At 38.4% G+C, this 15,746-nt stretch overlaps 1 protein-coding gene across 3 annotated transcripts in view; it reads right to left on the reverse strand.

Annotated features, from left to right (window-relative positions):
- Window positions 1–15,746, reverse strand: part of KNTC1 (kinetochore associated 1) — a 73,859-nt gene that overhangs the window by 8,307 nt on the left and 49,806 nt on the right. For all 3 annotated transcript variants that reach the window (XM_032800615.2, XM_032800616.2, XM_032800617.2), the window contains exons 41-57: window positions 14,044–14,172; window positions 13,397–13,513; window positions 12,815–12,924; window positions 12,371–12,581; window positions 11,512–11,601; window positions 10,997–11,168; window positions 10,530–10,588; window positions 10,157–10,373; window positions 8,023–8,096; window positions 6,843–7,053; window positions 6,627–6,736; window positions 5,850–5,896; window positions 5,017–5,095; window positions 3,919–4,037; window positions 1,929–2,064; window positions 1,088–1,183; window positions 179–235 (exon numbers count right to left, since the gene is read on the reverse strand). In XM_032800615.2, the coding sequence (XP_032656506.1) occupies window positions 179–235; window positions 1,088–1,183; window positions 1,929–2,064; window positions 3,919–4,037; window positions 5,017–5,095; window positions 5,850–5,896; window positions 6,627–6,736; window positions 6,843–7,053; window positions 8,023–8,096; window positions 10,157–10,373; window positions 10,530–10,588; window positions 10,997–11,168; window positions 11,512–11,601; window positions 12,371–12,581; window positions 12,815–12,924; window positions 13,397–13,513; window positions 14,044–14,172 (2,034 nt within the window). The remainder of the gene's footprint in view (window positions 1–178; window positions 236–1,087; window positions 1,184–1,928; window positions 2,065–3,918; window positions 4,038–5,016; window positions 5,096–5,849; window positions 5,897–6,626; window positions 6,737–6,842; window positions 7,054–8,022; window positions 8,097–10,156; window positions 10,374–10,529; window positions 10,589–10,996; window positions 11,169–11,511; window positions 11,602–12,370; window positions 12,582–12,814; window positions 12,925–13,396; window positions 13,514–14,043; window positions 14,173–15,746) is intronic.

The raw sequence follows: 15,746 nt of genomic DNA on the forward strand, positions 1-15,746 counted from the left end.
GTAGAAAACAACAATTACATCTAATGGCAATAAAATTTGGTACCATTTATTATGGAGTATTTGTCTCTAGCACTTTCCATGAACAGTTGACAAAACTGTTTACAAAAAGGAAAGTATCATTATACCATTTTAGATGAGGAACTGAGGCACAGAGCAAATTCATAAGAGATTTACATACCTGCCATAATGAAGGAACCCCAGTAATCGCTATCAAAACTTTCCTGAGATAATGAATCTGAAAAACAATTATTCCATTACAAAATGTCTTAGTATTTTGTAGATTTATACAAGAATCTACAGGATTAAATTATACTTATGCTCTTAAAATTAAATTGTGAATTTGCAGTTCCTAAATTGGATAACCCTAGCAAACATTAATATTTTGTATGACAAAATTAAGAATGTTATCAATGTATCCTGCATCTCAATAAGTTGAATGTAACATTTTATTAATTATGTCTGTATTTGGTGGTGTGTAACAAAATACACTCCTACAACTAACTTTGAAAGGAGTCATTTTCCAAAATTCATAATGTGTAGCTCTTGAATGGTTCTGCTCAAGTTTTCACACAATAAATTAAAAAACAAATACAAAACCCCTTGAAGCTTTAAAAATTCTCACTACCAACAGCACAAAAAAATCAGTCACAGCTAAGACAGCAATAACCCACAGTGACAAACTGTGTAGCATGCTGAGATGTAAATGCTAGCTAGCAGTGTTGCCCCTGCCACTGTGCACTAAAAAGTTCCTTAGTGCACTTTGATGTATTCCACTTTGAAATAAGCATATATCACAGAGCACTAGAGAACTTTTAGAGCACAGTAGCAGGGTCCACATGGAAAGTTAGGGTGCAGCATGTTAGTGTGTAAATTTATACCCCAGCTTGCAGCATGCCAACTGTTCCCTACACAAGCCCAGTAAGTTTGTATAACATGCATTTTAATTTCACTGTTTAGCAATCAGAGGCTGATATGCCTAGTGTGTGTTTGTTTTGCATTTGCTTGCATATAGAGTTGCCCCAATGTAGCATCTCTTTAATGTTGCTACGGAACAGTATGTTTCAAATATTACCTAAAAGTTCCTTACCATATTGAAACCAAGTAGTTTCTGCAGTAAGCCACTCCAGAGTTGAGGATCATACACTTTATATTCTAAGCTAAGTTCAGTCACCAGTCTGGCAGCCTAAAGCAAAACAAGACAAACTGAATTATTTCATTAAATTACATTATCTTAGAATCCTCTGTAGTTTTCTAGATGATATATCTCCAAAGTTGGTTTAGACACACAAGCAGGATGTTAGCATGTTTAAAAATCCCCACATTTTATTTGATGTGTTGGTGTTTCTTCCATTACCCCATTTGCACTCTTATTTCCATATTTTGAACTATGCCTCTCTGCTGAAGATCTGACCATTTCCATCTTATGGCTATAAAAACAGAAGTACTGTAACTGAAACTTTCATCCGTAGGATAGTGTCCTTTCTGCACATGTAATAATTTCTCCGCAAAAACTTGCCTCTCTGTCTTATGCTCACTTATTCATTAACTTGACTTTTTAAAGTTATAAATGCAGCACTGGATATTTTAACGCAACAAATCGCTGGATGTCAAGCAAAAAATTAAAAGCCAGGTGTAACAGGTTATAGCTAAGGATCCACTGCCAATTTAGCATAGTCAGATAACTAACAGTTGCTCAAAAGGTATATACACATGTCATCCTTTGATATTTGTACCATTAAAATAGAATAGATTTTTACACTGTGAAATTATGTATTTTTTTAAGAGGCCTTGAAAAATATATCAGCAGGCAACTAAAGCCTAAAAATATACAAAACACACAGTGTGTAGGCATGCGCACACACACAAAATGTATAATAATAATTATTCACACACACACCATCAAATTTACTTTCTCTTCTTAATCATACCGTGGGTTCGTGGCTATGGTTTTTCCACAGTCCCTTAATCATTCCTTCTTTAGGACTCCTGTGAAAGGATTCATAGGTGTATGGAATGTTCAGTCTTTCCAACTCTGCCAGATAAATGAAGCATTGTAGAAAATACCTGCAAAAACAGAAGAGTTGTGATACTTACAGTGACAGCTGTTTTATAGTCCACGTAGTTCTTACCGGTTAGAATAAAACTAATTTAATGCACTATTGGTTAGAAAAGAAGAGACAATATCAACTATAGTCTTATGAAAGCAAATTTATTGGACACAACATTTTTCTAGTAATTAATCAGATACTGTGCAATGAGAAGGTGTGACGCTCTGTACCTCAGGAGAACACCCTATGACCCCAGGTTCATCTTTATAAAATGAATATGTGGTATCCAATGCAAAGTTGTCATGTTAGGTGTCTTCAGAAGGCTCATCATGCACTGAGCATGGTTATTATAGTGATGTTATAGGTTATAATTTCATGCCTCAGAGGAACAAAGGATGCTGGCCTAGGTAGCAACAAAAGACTCTCGAGGGAGTCACCCCCTCTTCCTTTGGTCAGTTTGGAATGGTGATGAGGCCTGACTCTGAAGGGGGAAAGAGGCAAAGCTAAGAGGGAAGAAAGAATATGATAAAAGGGAGAGACTTTGCCATGCTCACTCTCACTCTTCCACCTACATCTACAGACACCACATCAAGCAACTGAAGTGCTGATCAAAGGGAAGAACCTGGCTGAAGAGCAACCAGCCAGCCTGTGGTGAGAAGCGTCTAAGTTTGTAAGGACACTGAAAGTGTTTAGATCAGCTTATAATGCGTTTTGCTTTTATTTCATTTGTCCAAATCTGACTTATGTTTTGACTTATAATCACTTAAAATCTATCTTTATAGTTAATAAAGGTGTTTGTTTATTCTACCTGAAGCAGTGTGTTTGGTCTGAAGCGTGTCAGAGGCTCCCCTTGGGATAACAAGCCTGGTACATATCAATTTCTTTGTTAAATTGACAAACTCATATAAGCTTGCAGCGTCCAGCGGGCATAACTGGGCACTGAAGACAGAGGTTCCTAGGGTTGTGTCTGGGACCGGAGATACTGGCTAGTGTCATTCAGTTGCACAATCCAAGGAGCAGCTTACATACCAGAGGCTGTGTGTGAACCGCCTAGCAGTAGGGGTTCTCACAGCAGAGCAGGGTAAGGCTGGCTCTCAGAGTCAAGGACTGGAGTGACCTAGCAGACTGCTGGTCCAGATAACACCAGAGGGGAACGTCACAGAAGGATGGGTAGTTCAAAATATCACTAGTGACTAAAAACTTACTGCAACTCTTACATGAGAATCACACTTTCACACAGAGGTGAACAGAATTACACAGACACATGTAGGTACACAGCATTATGCATTCTAGACATCATTTTCTATGGATAAAATGGGCTCTTGCCCCATATTAATTATAAAATCCACAATCCAAATTCTCAAGAGGAGTTGGAGAGGTGGCTCTACAGGAGATAATACTTTAAAAGAATTACAATAACTCATAATTTTTCTGCAGAGGCAAATATACTGCCAAAATACCCAAATTTAGTGTCTATTGACTAAGGAGAAGATGTGTACCCAAGACAAGACTCCTAAAGGGAGTGAACATAAGGCCCATAGATGGCGAGAGAAAATGCTTCAAATATTACAGAAATAACCCTAATCACTGCAAATAAAGTAGTTAAAAATCGGCTTCATGCCCGAGCACAGACATCATAGAAATTTCTAAGTCACTTTCAGAGTAAAAAATGGGCACTACTATTATGCAGTATTGTATGATACATGCAAGAAGACACAGTGTGTGCTTTTGAAATAAGTTTAAAAAATGGAGGAGAAAAAGGAAAGCAAATTAATTAAAAAAAATCAGCAAAAGTGCTGTTCTAAGAGGTTTATGGATGCATAGTTGGATTTTACTGGAATAAATTTCATGGGAAAAATATTCAGCTTACTTTACTTTCTCAATGGGTTTCTTAAACAGTGATTCAACCGTATCTGCATCTGCTAAGTAGATCAGACACTTAAGAGCTCTGCTTCTCTGGGCAAATGTCAACTGGTTTACACCAATAGGCTGAAAGATAAAAGATGGTTACTAGTAAAGTACACCTATTTGCTGAACAGTAACAAAACAGGATTTTTTTTTAAATAACTTACATATTCAGTTTAACAGTCGTGGGCTCTGTTTAGCACAAATGTTGTGCAGATTAACTTGGACAGGTTTCCTTTCAATCTATTAAGAATTTGTTGTCCAGTTAAACTATTTGTTGAACTTCAATGCACACTGCTGGGCCCACCTGATTTTCCAGGCTTTTAGAATGTTACAGTAGAGATGAAATAGTTATGGCCTGTTGTATTGTTTTTTGTTTTTTTTTTAAATTTGCATGGACTGCTGGTTCTTGTAAAGTGGAGAGGGAACCGCAGTTGTTTTAACTGTCGGGTTGGAGTTCCCTTCCCCCACTAAGAAAACGTGAGCCAATAGCTTAGTGCACTATAAAGCTACCTAATCAAGTGCTCTTAAAGTTAGTCCTGATACCACCCAAAGGAGAGATCAATCAGCAATCGTCCAAAGTCCTGAAGTTCAAGGGTGAACTCCTGGCCACGAATGAAGTTAGTGGCAAAACTCCCATTGACTTCAATGAAGTCAGGATTTCACACCAAAAGAGAAAAATCATTAAGTATAAAACTGAATAATTTATGTGCATATGCTAATGCAGGGGTTCACAGACTTTTGTACTGGGGACCCCTTTCACATAGCAAGCCTCCGAGTGTGACCTCCCTTATACATTAAAAACACTTTTTTATACATTTAACACCATTATAAATGCTGAAGGCAAAGAGGGGCTTGGAGTGGAGCCTGACAGCTCACGACCCTCCATGTAATAACCTCGTGACCCCCTGAGGGGTCCCAACCCCCAGTTTGAGAACCCCTGTGCTAAAGCAAGTCACAAAGCCTCATATTTAACACCAGTTCCTTTAAACAGATTCATTAAAGTATAATAAAGATGGGAAATCTCTATTAAGTGTTTTTTTAAAGTAGTCTCTAAACTTACAGATGTGGCAGATGTTGTAATTGCAAAAAGCATTCTTGAGCTGTAATCCATTGGGCGCGGTTGAAGTAGATATATAACTCTGAAAAATATCATTTGTTTTTAATAAAAGTACAGCATTGCATAGACTTTGCATTATAATACAGCATATTCATTTTATTCCAGACATAAATATATTCAATATGAGATATGGATTAACCCTAGATTATGGATATGGCCTACAGCGTATATGATGACAAAACTATGGGCCCAGTCATGGAAACCCTTACTTCCATGCATAGTGCTTAATCTCACATGTAGTTTCATTATGAATTAGACTACCTGAGGGAATAAGTATCTGAAGATTCAAGCCTTGCGTTCAGAGAAAATACAGATGGGATAATACAAGATGAGCAACATAGTGCTTTTCCATTTCCCTGGTGTTAGAGAACAATGACTGCCCACTCTGATTTTGCACTATGTGGCAGTCTTACAAACTAGTTTTGAGAAAGTTTTAAAGAGGCAACAATCTAGCTTCTGTAACTTGTAATGAAGTAACTATGTGAAAGTGCCATCTGTTCAGCCAAATCCAACATACAGCCCATTTCCGCACGTTATCATCAATTAATCTACAGCATCCACCTGGATGTTTGGCAGGGCAGCAGGATCATGTTTAAAAACACAACAGTACTGTGGGCTCAATACTACATCCCTTGCCTAAGCCTGTGTCCCATTATAGCCAATGGGAGTTTTGCCTGATTAGGGGCTACAGTATTGTGTTTTAACTGCTGGGAAGCCAAAGATCTTTAAAAATTTAAGTTAACAAAAACTGACTATATATCATAAGACAAATATACCTCCTGAGTTCTTCATCTTCCTGTATATCCCCAAAGATTTGAGTTTTCTATAAAGCAGAAGTGGATAAAAGTAGTTATGGAATTATTTGAACTTGCAGGTTTTGAATGGAAAAAATCATTCAAAGGCTAGATTGAGCCTTTATTCAAATCCTGTGTAAAGGGCTGTGCACAGCTGTGCCACCCCAGACGGAGCACTGGAAATAAAATTTTGCCTCTGTCACAATTCCTACTCTGCTCTACTCCTTGTTGCTCCAAAATATATGCTATCCCTTCATTAAATGCTAATTACTCCTCACTTTGCTGCCCGGTGTTTTGGGGACAAGGGACGTTGAAGCTAAGGGTGCACCATTCCTTCTCCCTGTCCATCCATTTGCTTGGGAAGGACATGTAGTACAGAGTATTGGACAATCAACCCCAACACTGCTCTAACATGTACTGAGAGCTGAATTACCCCCAAGCTGGCTCTGAGCTCAAGGATGTGTAAAGCCATCTTTACTATTCCCTACCTTTCCTGGGATCTGCACTAAAGAGAACTAACAACCAGACCAGAGAATGAGGGTTCTGATCTCTATACAGAGTACAAGGAAAGACACTTCAGATTGTTCTCATCAGGCATAATAGATTGGAAAGACCTGAAAAGACATTGAAATGAAGTTGGCCTGAAGTCTGTTTTAGATGCATTGCACAGCTCTCTCTTCTCAAATGCTCACAACCCTGGTTTGTGAAGAGCTGAGAATAACAGTTTTCTATAAAATATAAAGCTCATTCCCTACTTACTTCATCTGTTGGTATATTTGGACACAGCCATTTTTCAAGCAATTTATCCCAGATTTTGTTCATATCCAAGTTGTTAATTTCAGCTATTTCCTTAGCTGCTGCATGAATATCTACATATATAGAAAATGCAAATTTATTTTAAAAACCCTCAGCAAGATTCATTTGTAAATTATACCCATTTTGCCCCTCAAAATATACTAGAGAAAGTTTACTAACCTGGATAATCTCTGTTGGTTGGATTTTGAATCCTTTGGTTTATGCTGCTGTGCTCATAGAGTAAAACGATAAGATTTGCTGGCTTTCCAGTAAGTTTCAGATGCTCTGCAGTGCTTAATTTGTGGGTTATTAGCACAGTTTCTGTGGCTGATCTCTGATACTGCATACGTAACTTCTTCAGCAGTACTTCAGCTTTTTCGTGTGATTCATCCTTTATCAAAATAGTGACATTTGTAAACTTCCTTCCATTTAGAGACTTTAAAAAAAATGTTGACTATTCACTATAATATTCAGTCTGATGTAACAGTTGAACATTTAACTAGTGTGTAAAGCCTATTGCTTTTGTAATATTTCCTTCTGAGTTTCTAGACCTTTATGTGCCAAGCAGAGACACAGCTCTCTGGAGCAGCTGCTAGGGATATAACAGTAGTTTAATGATTTGAGTGATATTATTCATTGTCAGTGTCCTTGGACAATAATGAGCACTGTGGAAAAGCCAGCAAAAGTAATATGTCTGTATGTAATAGTAGATAAGAAACCTTATGGGAAAGAGTTTGGATAAAGCTGAAGAAGACTTGAGTTCAGCTATAAGCCTAGCAAGCAAAATAAACCTTCAATTTAAGAGTGGCTCTAATCTAATTTGAATCTCTGAAAAATCTCACTGTGATGTTTTATGTTCATTGACTCAGTGACTCCACAGCAAGTTTCCCCCTCCCTCCTCTGTCCCCAACTGCCAGCCCAGAAATTCAGCCTGGAATCTGAGAGTCGAGTTAGGGATGTGCATGCTAGAAAGAATCTATCAGCAGTAAAGGTTCTGTATTGGAACCAAATTAATCAAAGGAAATGCAGTTAAACAGGAAAGTATGAGAATCCTCCCCTCACCCCCCAACAGACAAAAACCCAACCCGTAACCCATATTTGTTAGGAAATGACAGATAAATGACAATTGGACAGAGAGTAATTCTGTTGTAGATGCCATTTTTTCCAGTCACTTTCCATTGGTGCACTTTATATAAAAAGGGTTTTATTCTTTATATTGTGGGGTTTTTTTTTTATTTGAATGATGTGGTTTGCTTTGATATGATGCACACTTTATCATCCAAATTACAACAAAACAAAAAAACATAAAAATTATCATCTCTATATATTCAGGTATGTCCTGTGGATCTGGTGTCATTACCTTGGTTGTAGTATTTGTTAGCCATTTCTCAGCTAAATAGAGACAGAATTTCAATGCCTGAATCTGGTCAGGCCCTTAAAAAGAAAACAGTAAAGAATAATAAATATGTTTTCACAAATCCCTTCTATGGTACATAGAGTAACCTGTTTAAAATATTTTGCTCCCTTCTCTTGGGGTTCAAAAGCATCTAGTTTAGAATATTAAGAAAATGTTTACAAGCTAACTGTTAAGCTTCTCTTGATCGAGTTTTCAATCAGTTTTCCTTAGCAAGAAAAGATGGAAAATTATCTTACATGTATAGCTAAAACATAAATGAGACGCAAGTTCATTGGTTTAAACACTTTAGGGCTGCTGGAATATTTACTTTCAAGACTCTAAAAACTAGGACTTAAAATTATTCTGGTAAGTAATCAGTACCAGATTTTAGCTTTTTAGCCTTATACTTGTTTAAATCCTATGAACAATCCTAACCTAATAGAAATTTAATAGCAAGATAAGTCTCTAACTCTTCCCAAAATGTAACTTTTCACTTTGCTTTCCACCACTGACTTCCACTTCTGCATTTGCCACTCCACCTCAGTCTTGACTTCAAAATATCAGAACACAAAGAAGACTCTCAGTGATTTGTGTAACCCTTGTCCCTTTTTTCTCTACCCCTTTTCTTTGTCTAGTCTCATTTATGTTGAGGACTCTTAGGGTCAGAGGTCACTCTACGACATCCTGCTTCTGTTTCACTCCTTCAGGGCCCCTTACACAGACTACTCTTTCTGTGGTCAAAATACCCCTCTTGGGAGCCTGGGTTTATTTACAGAAAATAAACTCAAATGAAAACTCAAAGTCCCAAATTACAGCTCACAAACAAATGTTCCTCTTCCTGCTCCTACGCTTTTCTGCCTGGAGAGCTGTCATTCCCCTGCTTGTTCAGGGTCTTTCCTCCTTAGCAGACTACTCCCAGCCGTTCCTAGCTGCAGTCTCAGTGCCAGATCCCAGGACTCTGCTCATTCCTAGCAGTCTCTGCTCCCCCTAATCATCTCCCAGCATAGTCTGAATGGTACATAAAACATACAACCCTGGTCTCTCTCACCACAACCCAACTCTCCACCACAGCTCTGAAATCCGTAAGTTTTCTCCCGTCCTTATACCAAGACAGCCACCCTAGCCCTTCCAGCTGGAGTATACTCCCGCTCTTCTCAGCAGGAACCCTCACAACATCCCTTCTGGGAAGTATCTTTGTGGAACCCTGGTGTCTTCTGCCACACCTAGGTGGCCTTGTCCATTCACTTCCTTCCCACTTTCAGGACAGCCATCCTAGCCCTTCTAGATGAAACACAACCCTGCTCCTCCATGCAAGAAGCCCCTTAGGCTCTCTGCTGGGAGATCATCTTTACCAGGAGAGCATCCCTCACTCCTCTGGCCCTCTCATGGGTCCTCTGGGTCCAGCTCTCCAATGCTGGAGAGGTCAGCAGGCAGGCTCCTCCGGCTCTCCAGCTTGGGGATGCCAGCCAACAAATCCCTCTTGCTGCTCTCCTGACTTCAGCCTTTCACCCACGAAACACTTTTTACTTCCTTCCGGTACCTTTCAGTCTCCTGGTAGCAATCATCAGCGCTTTCTGTCTGAACTAGTCAGAACTGACTCACTAGGACTCCACTTCCTGACTTCCTTCAGGGACATCCCCTCATTGACTCTGTCCCTGATCCTTTACAACCACCAGGTGTTGCCTGCCCTCTCAATTGACCAAATGGGGGCACCTGCTCTGGCAGAGGGAAGCTGGACCTACTTCATTCAGTGGGGTCAGTCACATTCTGACAGGTCTGAAACATGGTTAGATAACAAACAAAACAAAAAAAACTTTGAAGTGCCACGCAAAGTTATGGCATGACAACATAAATGTTTATTAACAAAAAAATAACATGTAAAACATTACCTCCACCTATATTCAGCAACTGGCATCTTTCCATTTTGCCCAAACTGGGTTTAGGAACAAAAATGGCAAATTATTTGGGGAGGCTAGATGTAGATTAGTCTCCAAAAATGCTACACAGAAAACTAGAAAGTTGCCCATCTCACCCCCCCAACCAAAAAAACCCCATCAAACCTAAAACAAAAAACCCCCCAAACACATGCACACCATACCTGTTGGAAGTTCTTGTGCAATCTTGTGAGCAATAGCAACAGCCCATTCTGGATTAACTATAGATAGCAGATAGGATTGAATGGTTTGCACAGTTTTAGTAGTTTCCTTGTTAATCACTGATGAACATCCAGCTTTTGTTAGTTCAAATACTTTTGGCTTCAATTTTTTTTCAAAGACATGCCTGGCCGCAGACATGTATAGGGTATCCAGTGAAACCTAGAAGAGTATCGGGTGCAGGTTAAAATCTGATTAAGTCTGACATGTATACAGTGAGGCCAACAACACTCAAAAGAAAAAAAATGCATTTTTCTCCCAGGAAAAAAATGAATGATTCTGAAATAAAAATTGCCCTAGACAGAGGAACAGCCTTACCTTCATTAGTTTGGAAATCAAGAGAAGAGTTGGGAAAGACTCCTCAGTAAGCTCTGCAGCTGTAAGAAAATCAGACAATGAGCTAGAAAAAGTCACACTGTCCCAATATAATTTCCCCCTAAGAAATGAAGTAATTTAAGTTTTTTGCTAAATGTAGAAATCTATCGATGAGACGAAGGATGGTTCTCTGATTAGGGTGTAAATTCCATTCTTCTTTATACACTCCCTGTGTAACCTTGGATAGGTCACTTGTGGGCAGGTCCTCAGTTGGTATAAACTGTCATAGCTCCACTGCAATCAAATGACCCTTAGTTTCTCTGTGCTACAGCTTCCCCCTCTGTAAAATGGGGGAAACAGTGCTTCCTAGGAGTGTTGGAAGGATAAATACATTAAAGGTTGCACATTTGTGAGGCTAACAGATAGTACGAGTACAATATATACACAGATAGCTAGAATACTGATCGTACATATAATACTCCAGAAACACTGCGTGGTTCTAAAGAATATCAAATGAAAAGGCAGCCTGGTTTGAGCAGTTGGAGACAGGGAAATCACATGCTCTAAAATATATTGGTGTTCCAGATCCACAGGAGGGGAAGTTCTTTTATAGGATTCCAGGTGTTTCAATAAGCTCAAAGCCTAGAAGAAAAAAAAACAGGAAGAAAAGTTACATAACTACTTATTTTTCTGAAGTAAAAAACCAGTCTCAACATCTGCCCACAAGTTTTGGGTATATTTTTTTGCCAGGATTACTGTATAGCTATAGTGTTTTTTCCCTCTTGTGAGAAACAGCTACATTCACTATTTAGTTGAATCTATTATGCCCTCTGTACAAACATGCAACTCCAACTGATACCACTGGAATTAGGCAAATGGAGTAATGCAAGAATCTATGTTTGAATTAGTTTAAAAACTATACAGATAAACAAAGACTGAGCTAGAGGCTGTAAAGAAAGTACCAGTTGCTTATTTTTAATTGTACCTGGTTAAGCTGGATACTTGTGCTATTTTCATCAGCTCTTTGTATCACTCTCAGTACATTTTCTATAGTTTCATAGTCATATGGATCAAGCTGTTCAAAGAAATAAAACAAGAAAAGAACCGATTCAAATTCAGTCTTCATGGTTCTTCAAATTTTATTTTCAGCTAAATAGGCATAATGATGAAGAAGCTGAGTGCTTCAAAGCACCTTCTTATTTACTTCTGGCATTTATTACTTCCATTCTGGAAAATTAGATCACTACTCATACCATAATCTCAAAACTCATAGAATATCAGGGTTTGAGGGGATCTCAGGAAGTCCTCTAGTCCAACCCCCCTGCTCAAAGCAGACCAATCCCCAGACAGATCTTTACCCCAGTTCCCTAAATAGCCCCCTCAAGGACTGAACTCACAACCTTGGGTTTAGCAGGCCAATGCTCAAACCACTGAGCTATCCCTCCGCCCAAAACCTCACAAAGTAGTCATGGCATTCCAGAGAGGCCAAGTTATGTCAGTAATGAACGAACAGAAAGAAGAGGAAAGAGTAAGCTCCCAGGATACACTCAAGTAGATGTATATTTTTAATTGAAACTTTTGAAGAATTTCCAGTTTTTTTAATTTTCAATCAATAAGGAGAAGCAGGGGAGAGAGAGAAAAAAAGAGGAAACTCTTACACATTGTCTCTGGTAGTATTTTCTTAATTAAACTAACAACACATTAACAATAGTAACAAAGATCTAAATGTAGTTCTTAAGATTCCTTTATAGCGCTATAATAAACGATAGCCACGTTTATCTGAGTGAGAGGATAGCTATGAAAGTAGTGTTTGAAGTGACATGCATGCTTTGTAACTGTTTTACCTTGTGCAGTATTCCACTGAGGCTAATAACCAGGTCTTTTGTGCTTTTCAGTAAAGGAATTATTTTTACTGATTTGGCCAGTAGTGTGGAATGAGGCTGCTTCACAGTATCCTCTGCAGAGTCTCCTTCAACTTGATTTGCATTAGCACTCTGGAGAAGGAGTGTTTCGATGCAAAGCTGCAGTGCTGCATCACTGTCCAACATGAAAGTTCTGAAAAGGGAGAACATGTTTTCATTTTAAATCAATATGATTAGGGTGTGGATTTCATTATGAATAAATTCACAACAGCCAGAATTACTCATACTGCATTTTACGAAGGTGGACAGTTATTTTTTGAGTTTGTTTATTCATAAACAGCCGATATTTAAACTGAAACAGAATCATATAAACACATTACTTATTATGCCAGCAACAACACAATTTTGACTTGCTTCAGATATTACCTGCAGTATTTCAATATAAGGTCTGTGTCTACATTTGGATTCTGTACCAGGGTTCTTATGAGTTCTTTCTTTCTTATTGATGGCTGCCTAAATACAGTCTGGAAAGAAATCTGCAGATACAAAAAAGGGGTAGTCTAGTAATGGTGCTTCAAATATTCTTTCACAATCAAGGAAACATTTTCAATATGCTTGGTATTACTCATTTGCACTCTTCTATTCCAACCGTTAACTTCTGTTCTCCCTCTATAACATAGGGATGTTTGTTTGAGCTCCAGAAGAAGTGGTGCTAGAACCTCATTACTATGGGCCCCATTCAGCAAAGTATTTAAGCAAGATTCTTGCATGGATGCTTCAAAGTGGTAAATTTACCACAAATTTAAGTTCAGTGCACATCCTGAATGATATGTGTGTCCACGAAAAGCAGTAAATTAAAAAAAATTTTTTTTTTTAAATTTAACTGTCAAGAAACTACTCTTAAGTGAACTCCAACAAACATGAAACAAACTAACTGTCTCATATTAAACTACACTGGCATTTTAAATTAAGAATGTAACTGGTTAAAACATTTAAAAGTATACTCACACCAAGTTTACCAAGCTGGATACCCCACTCTGCATCAGTAATTAATTCCCTGAATTTTTGTCTCTCTCCTGCTTCGTCATAGTGACTAGCAAGCTGCGCTCCAACCAGAGCTACTGCCTTAAAAACAAACAAACAAATGTGTGAATGAAAAAGCATGGTCTACGGGCTAGAAAACTGGAAATCATGAAATCCAGGTCACTGCATGACCTTGTGGAAGCCATAGCTTCTGTGTTTCAATTTCCCAATCTAGAAAATGAGAATAATAATCCTTACCTCCTCTTCTTCACATTAAGAACAGAGTTCAGATAGAATGAGATGTCACTAGAAACTCCTAAAACATAACTCTGTTTTTTTTTTAAATACACATTCTCTGCCACTCTCCTCCTTTTTCTCCATTGCCTTGTTATCTTTTAATCCTTCCCTTCTTCCTTACCTCAAGGCCCATTCCATTCTTTAAATTACTGCCTGAAAGACTTTTTCCCTTTAAATTATTGCAGGTGCAAGTTCAGTTCAAATTTCTCCAGAACACTTTCAAACCTTAATGAGGGCAACTCTAATGCACTGCTACACTATGTAGTTAACGTCTCCGAGCAGCACTTTAATAGTATGTATATGCCAAGATAAGAATACTGCCTTTTCAGGCTTACCAGAATTTTGTTGTAATTTTGCCTTGTGTTGTTTATGACATTCCAGAGTTTTTCAAACATATCTTCCTTGGGCAAAATTGTGCAGTAACCCAATGCCAGGTTATGATCTATCAGACGACAGTTGAAAACCTATAGACATTAAATCCACAGTAAGCATACTTTAGAAACTGCCAGTTAAATAAATGTCCAGTTGTTATACATATCAAGTGTCCAGTTATACAAAGCCCTATTGGGCCTTTTAGTTAAGTTAGAAAATAAGATTTTTATAATTTAGAAGAGAAGATAGGAATAAACTTGGAAAGCACTAAAACACAAAAGGATTATTACTTAAGTAAATTTAACAAAATGCTGGTTACTAGTCTTGAAGGCCCAACAGACTTTTGTATAACTGGACACTGTTGTATAACTGTACATTACTGGATTCACAAGTAGCCTTTTAAAACCTCGATTCAATTTAAGACGGTTTTTAGAAATAAGAGAAAAAGATCACTTAAAACAAAAAGTACAGTAAATAGAGATACAGAATGCATATAAATCATACATGCCATTATTCTTTTATTTCAATAGCACCTGGGCTCCAATTGAGATCAGATCCCATTGTACAAATCACTGTACATACACAGAGTAAGAGACAGGCCACCCACTTACAATTTAAATAGACAAGACAGCCAAAGAATGGGAATACTAATTCTCTCTCTTTACAGATAGGGAACTGAGGTGGAAATATTAAGTGACTTGCCCAAGGTAACATTAGATGCCTGTGGCAGAACTGGAAACTGAAACCAAGTCTCCAGGTCTCCTGATTCCCAGTCAAGTGCCTTAACCACAAGACCAACCTCATCATTTAAAGCTGATACTATGCTCAGTTGGGGTCCGTACAGCCTACATGTGGGAAAGGAGAAGTAATAAAAGAATGTAATAATGAGGCTCTGGAGTGAGCCCTCTAGTATTCTTCAGAAGAGAGGGACATGGAGTCATGAAAATGCGCTAAAGGAGGTTTCTCAGAACTCAAATCAGAGACAGGAAGGCCCCATGCAATGGTTCTTTCTGTATACATAAGAACGGCCATACTGGGTCAGACCAAAGGTCCATCTAGCCCAGTGTCCTGTCTTCCAACAGTGGCCAATGCCAGGTGCCCCAGAGGGAATGAACAGAACAGGGAATCATCAAGCGATCCATCCTCTGTCACCTCTTCCCAGCTTCTGGCAAAGAGAGGCTAGAGACATCATCCCTGCCCATCCTGACTAATAGCCATTGATGGACCTATCCTCTATGAATTTATCTAGTTCTTTTTTGAACCCTGTTATAGTCTTGGCCTTCACAACATCCTCTGGCAAGGAGTTCCACAGGTTGACTGTGTGTTGTTGTGAAAGAAATATTTCCTTTTGTTTTAAACCTACTGCCTATTAATTTTATTTGGTGACCCTAGTTCTTGTGTTATGAGGAGTAAATAACACTTCCTTAATTTACTTTCTTCGCACCAAGTCATGATTTATAGACATCTATCATATCCCCTTAGTCGTCTCTTTTCCAAGCTGAAAGTCCCAGTCTTGTTAATTTCTCCTCATATAGCAGCCGTTCCATACCCCTAATCATTTTTGTTGCCCTTTTCCGAACCTTTCCCAAGTCCAGTATATCTTTTTGAGATGGGACAATCACATCTGCATGCAAATTCAAGATGTGGATGTACCATGGATTTATAC

This window comes from Chelonoidis abingdonii, chromosome 22 (genome assembly GCF_003597395.2).
Source record: "Chelonoidis abingdonii isolate Lonesome George chromosome 22, CheloAbing_2.0, whole genome shotgun sequence".
In the NCBI taxonomy this organism is placed as follows: domain Eukaryota; kingdom Metazoa; phylum Chordata; order Testudines; family Testudinidae; genus Chelonoidis; species Chelonoidis abingdonii.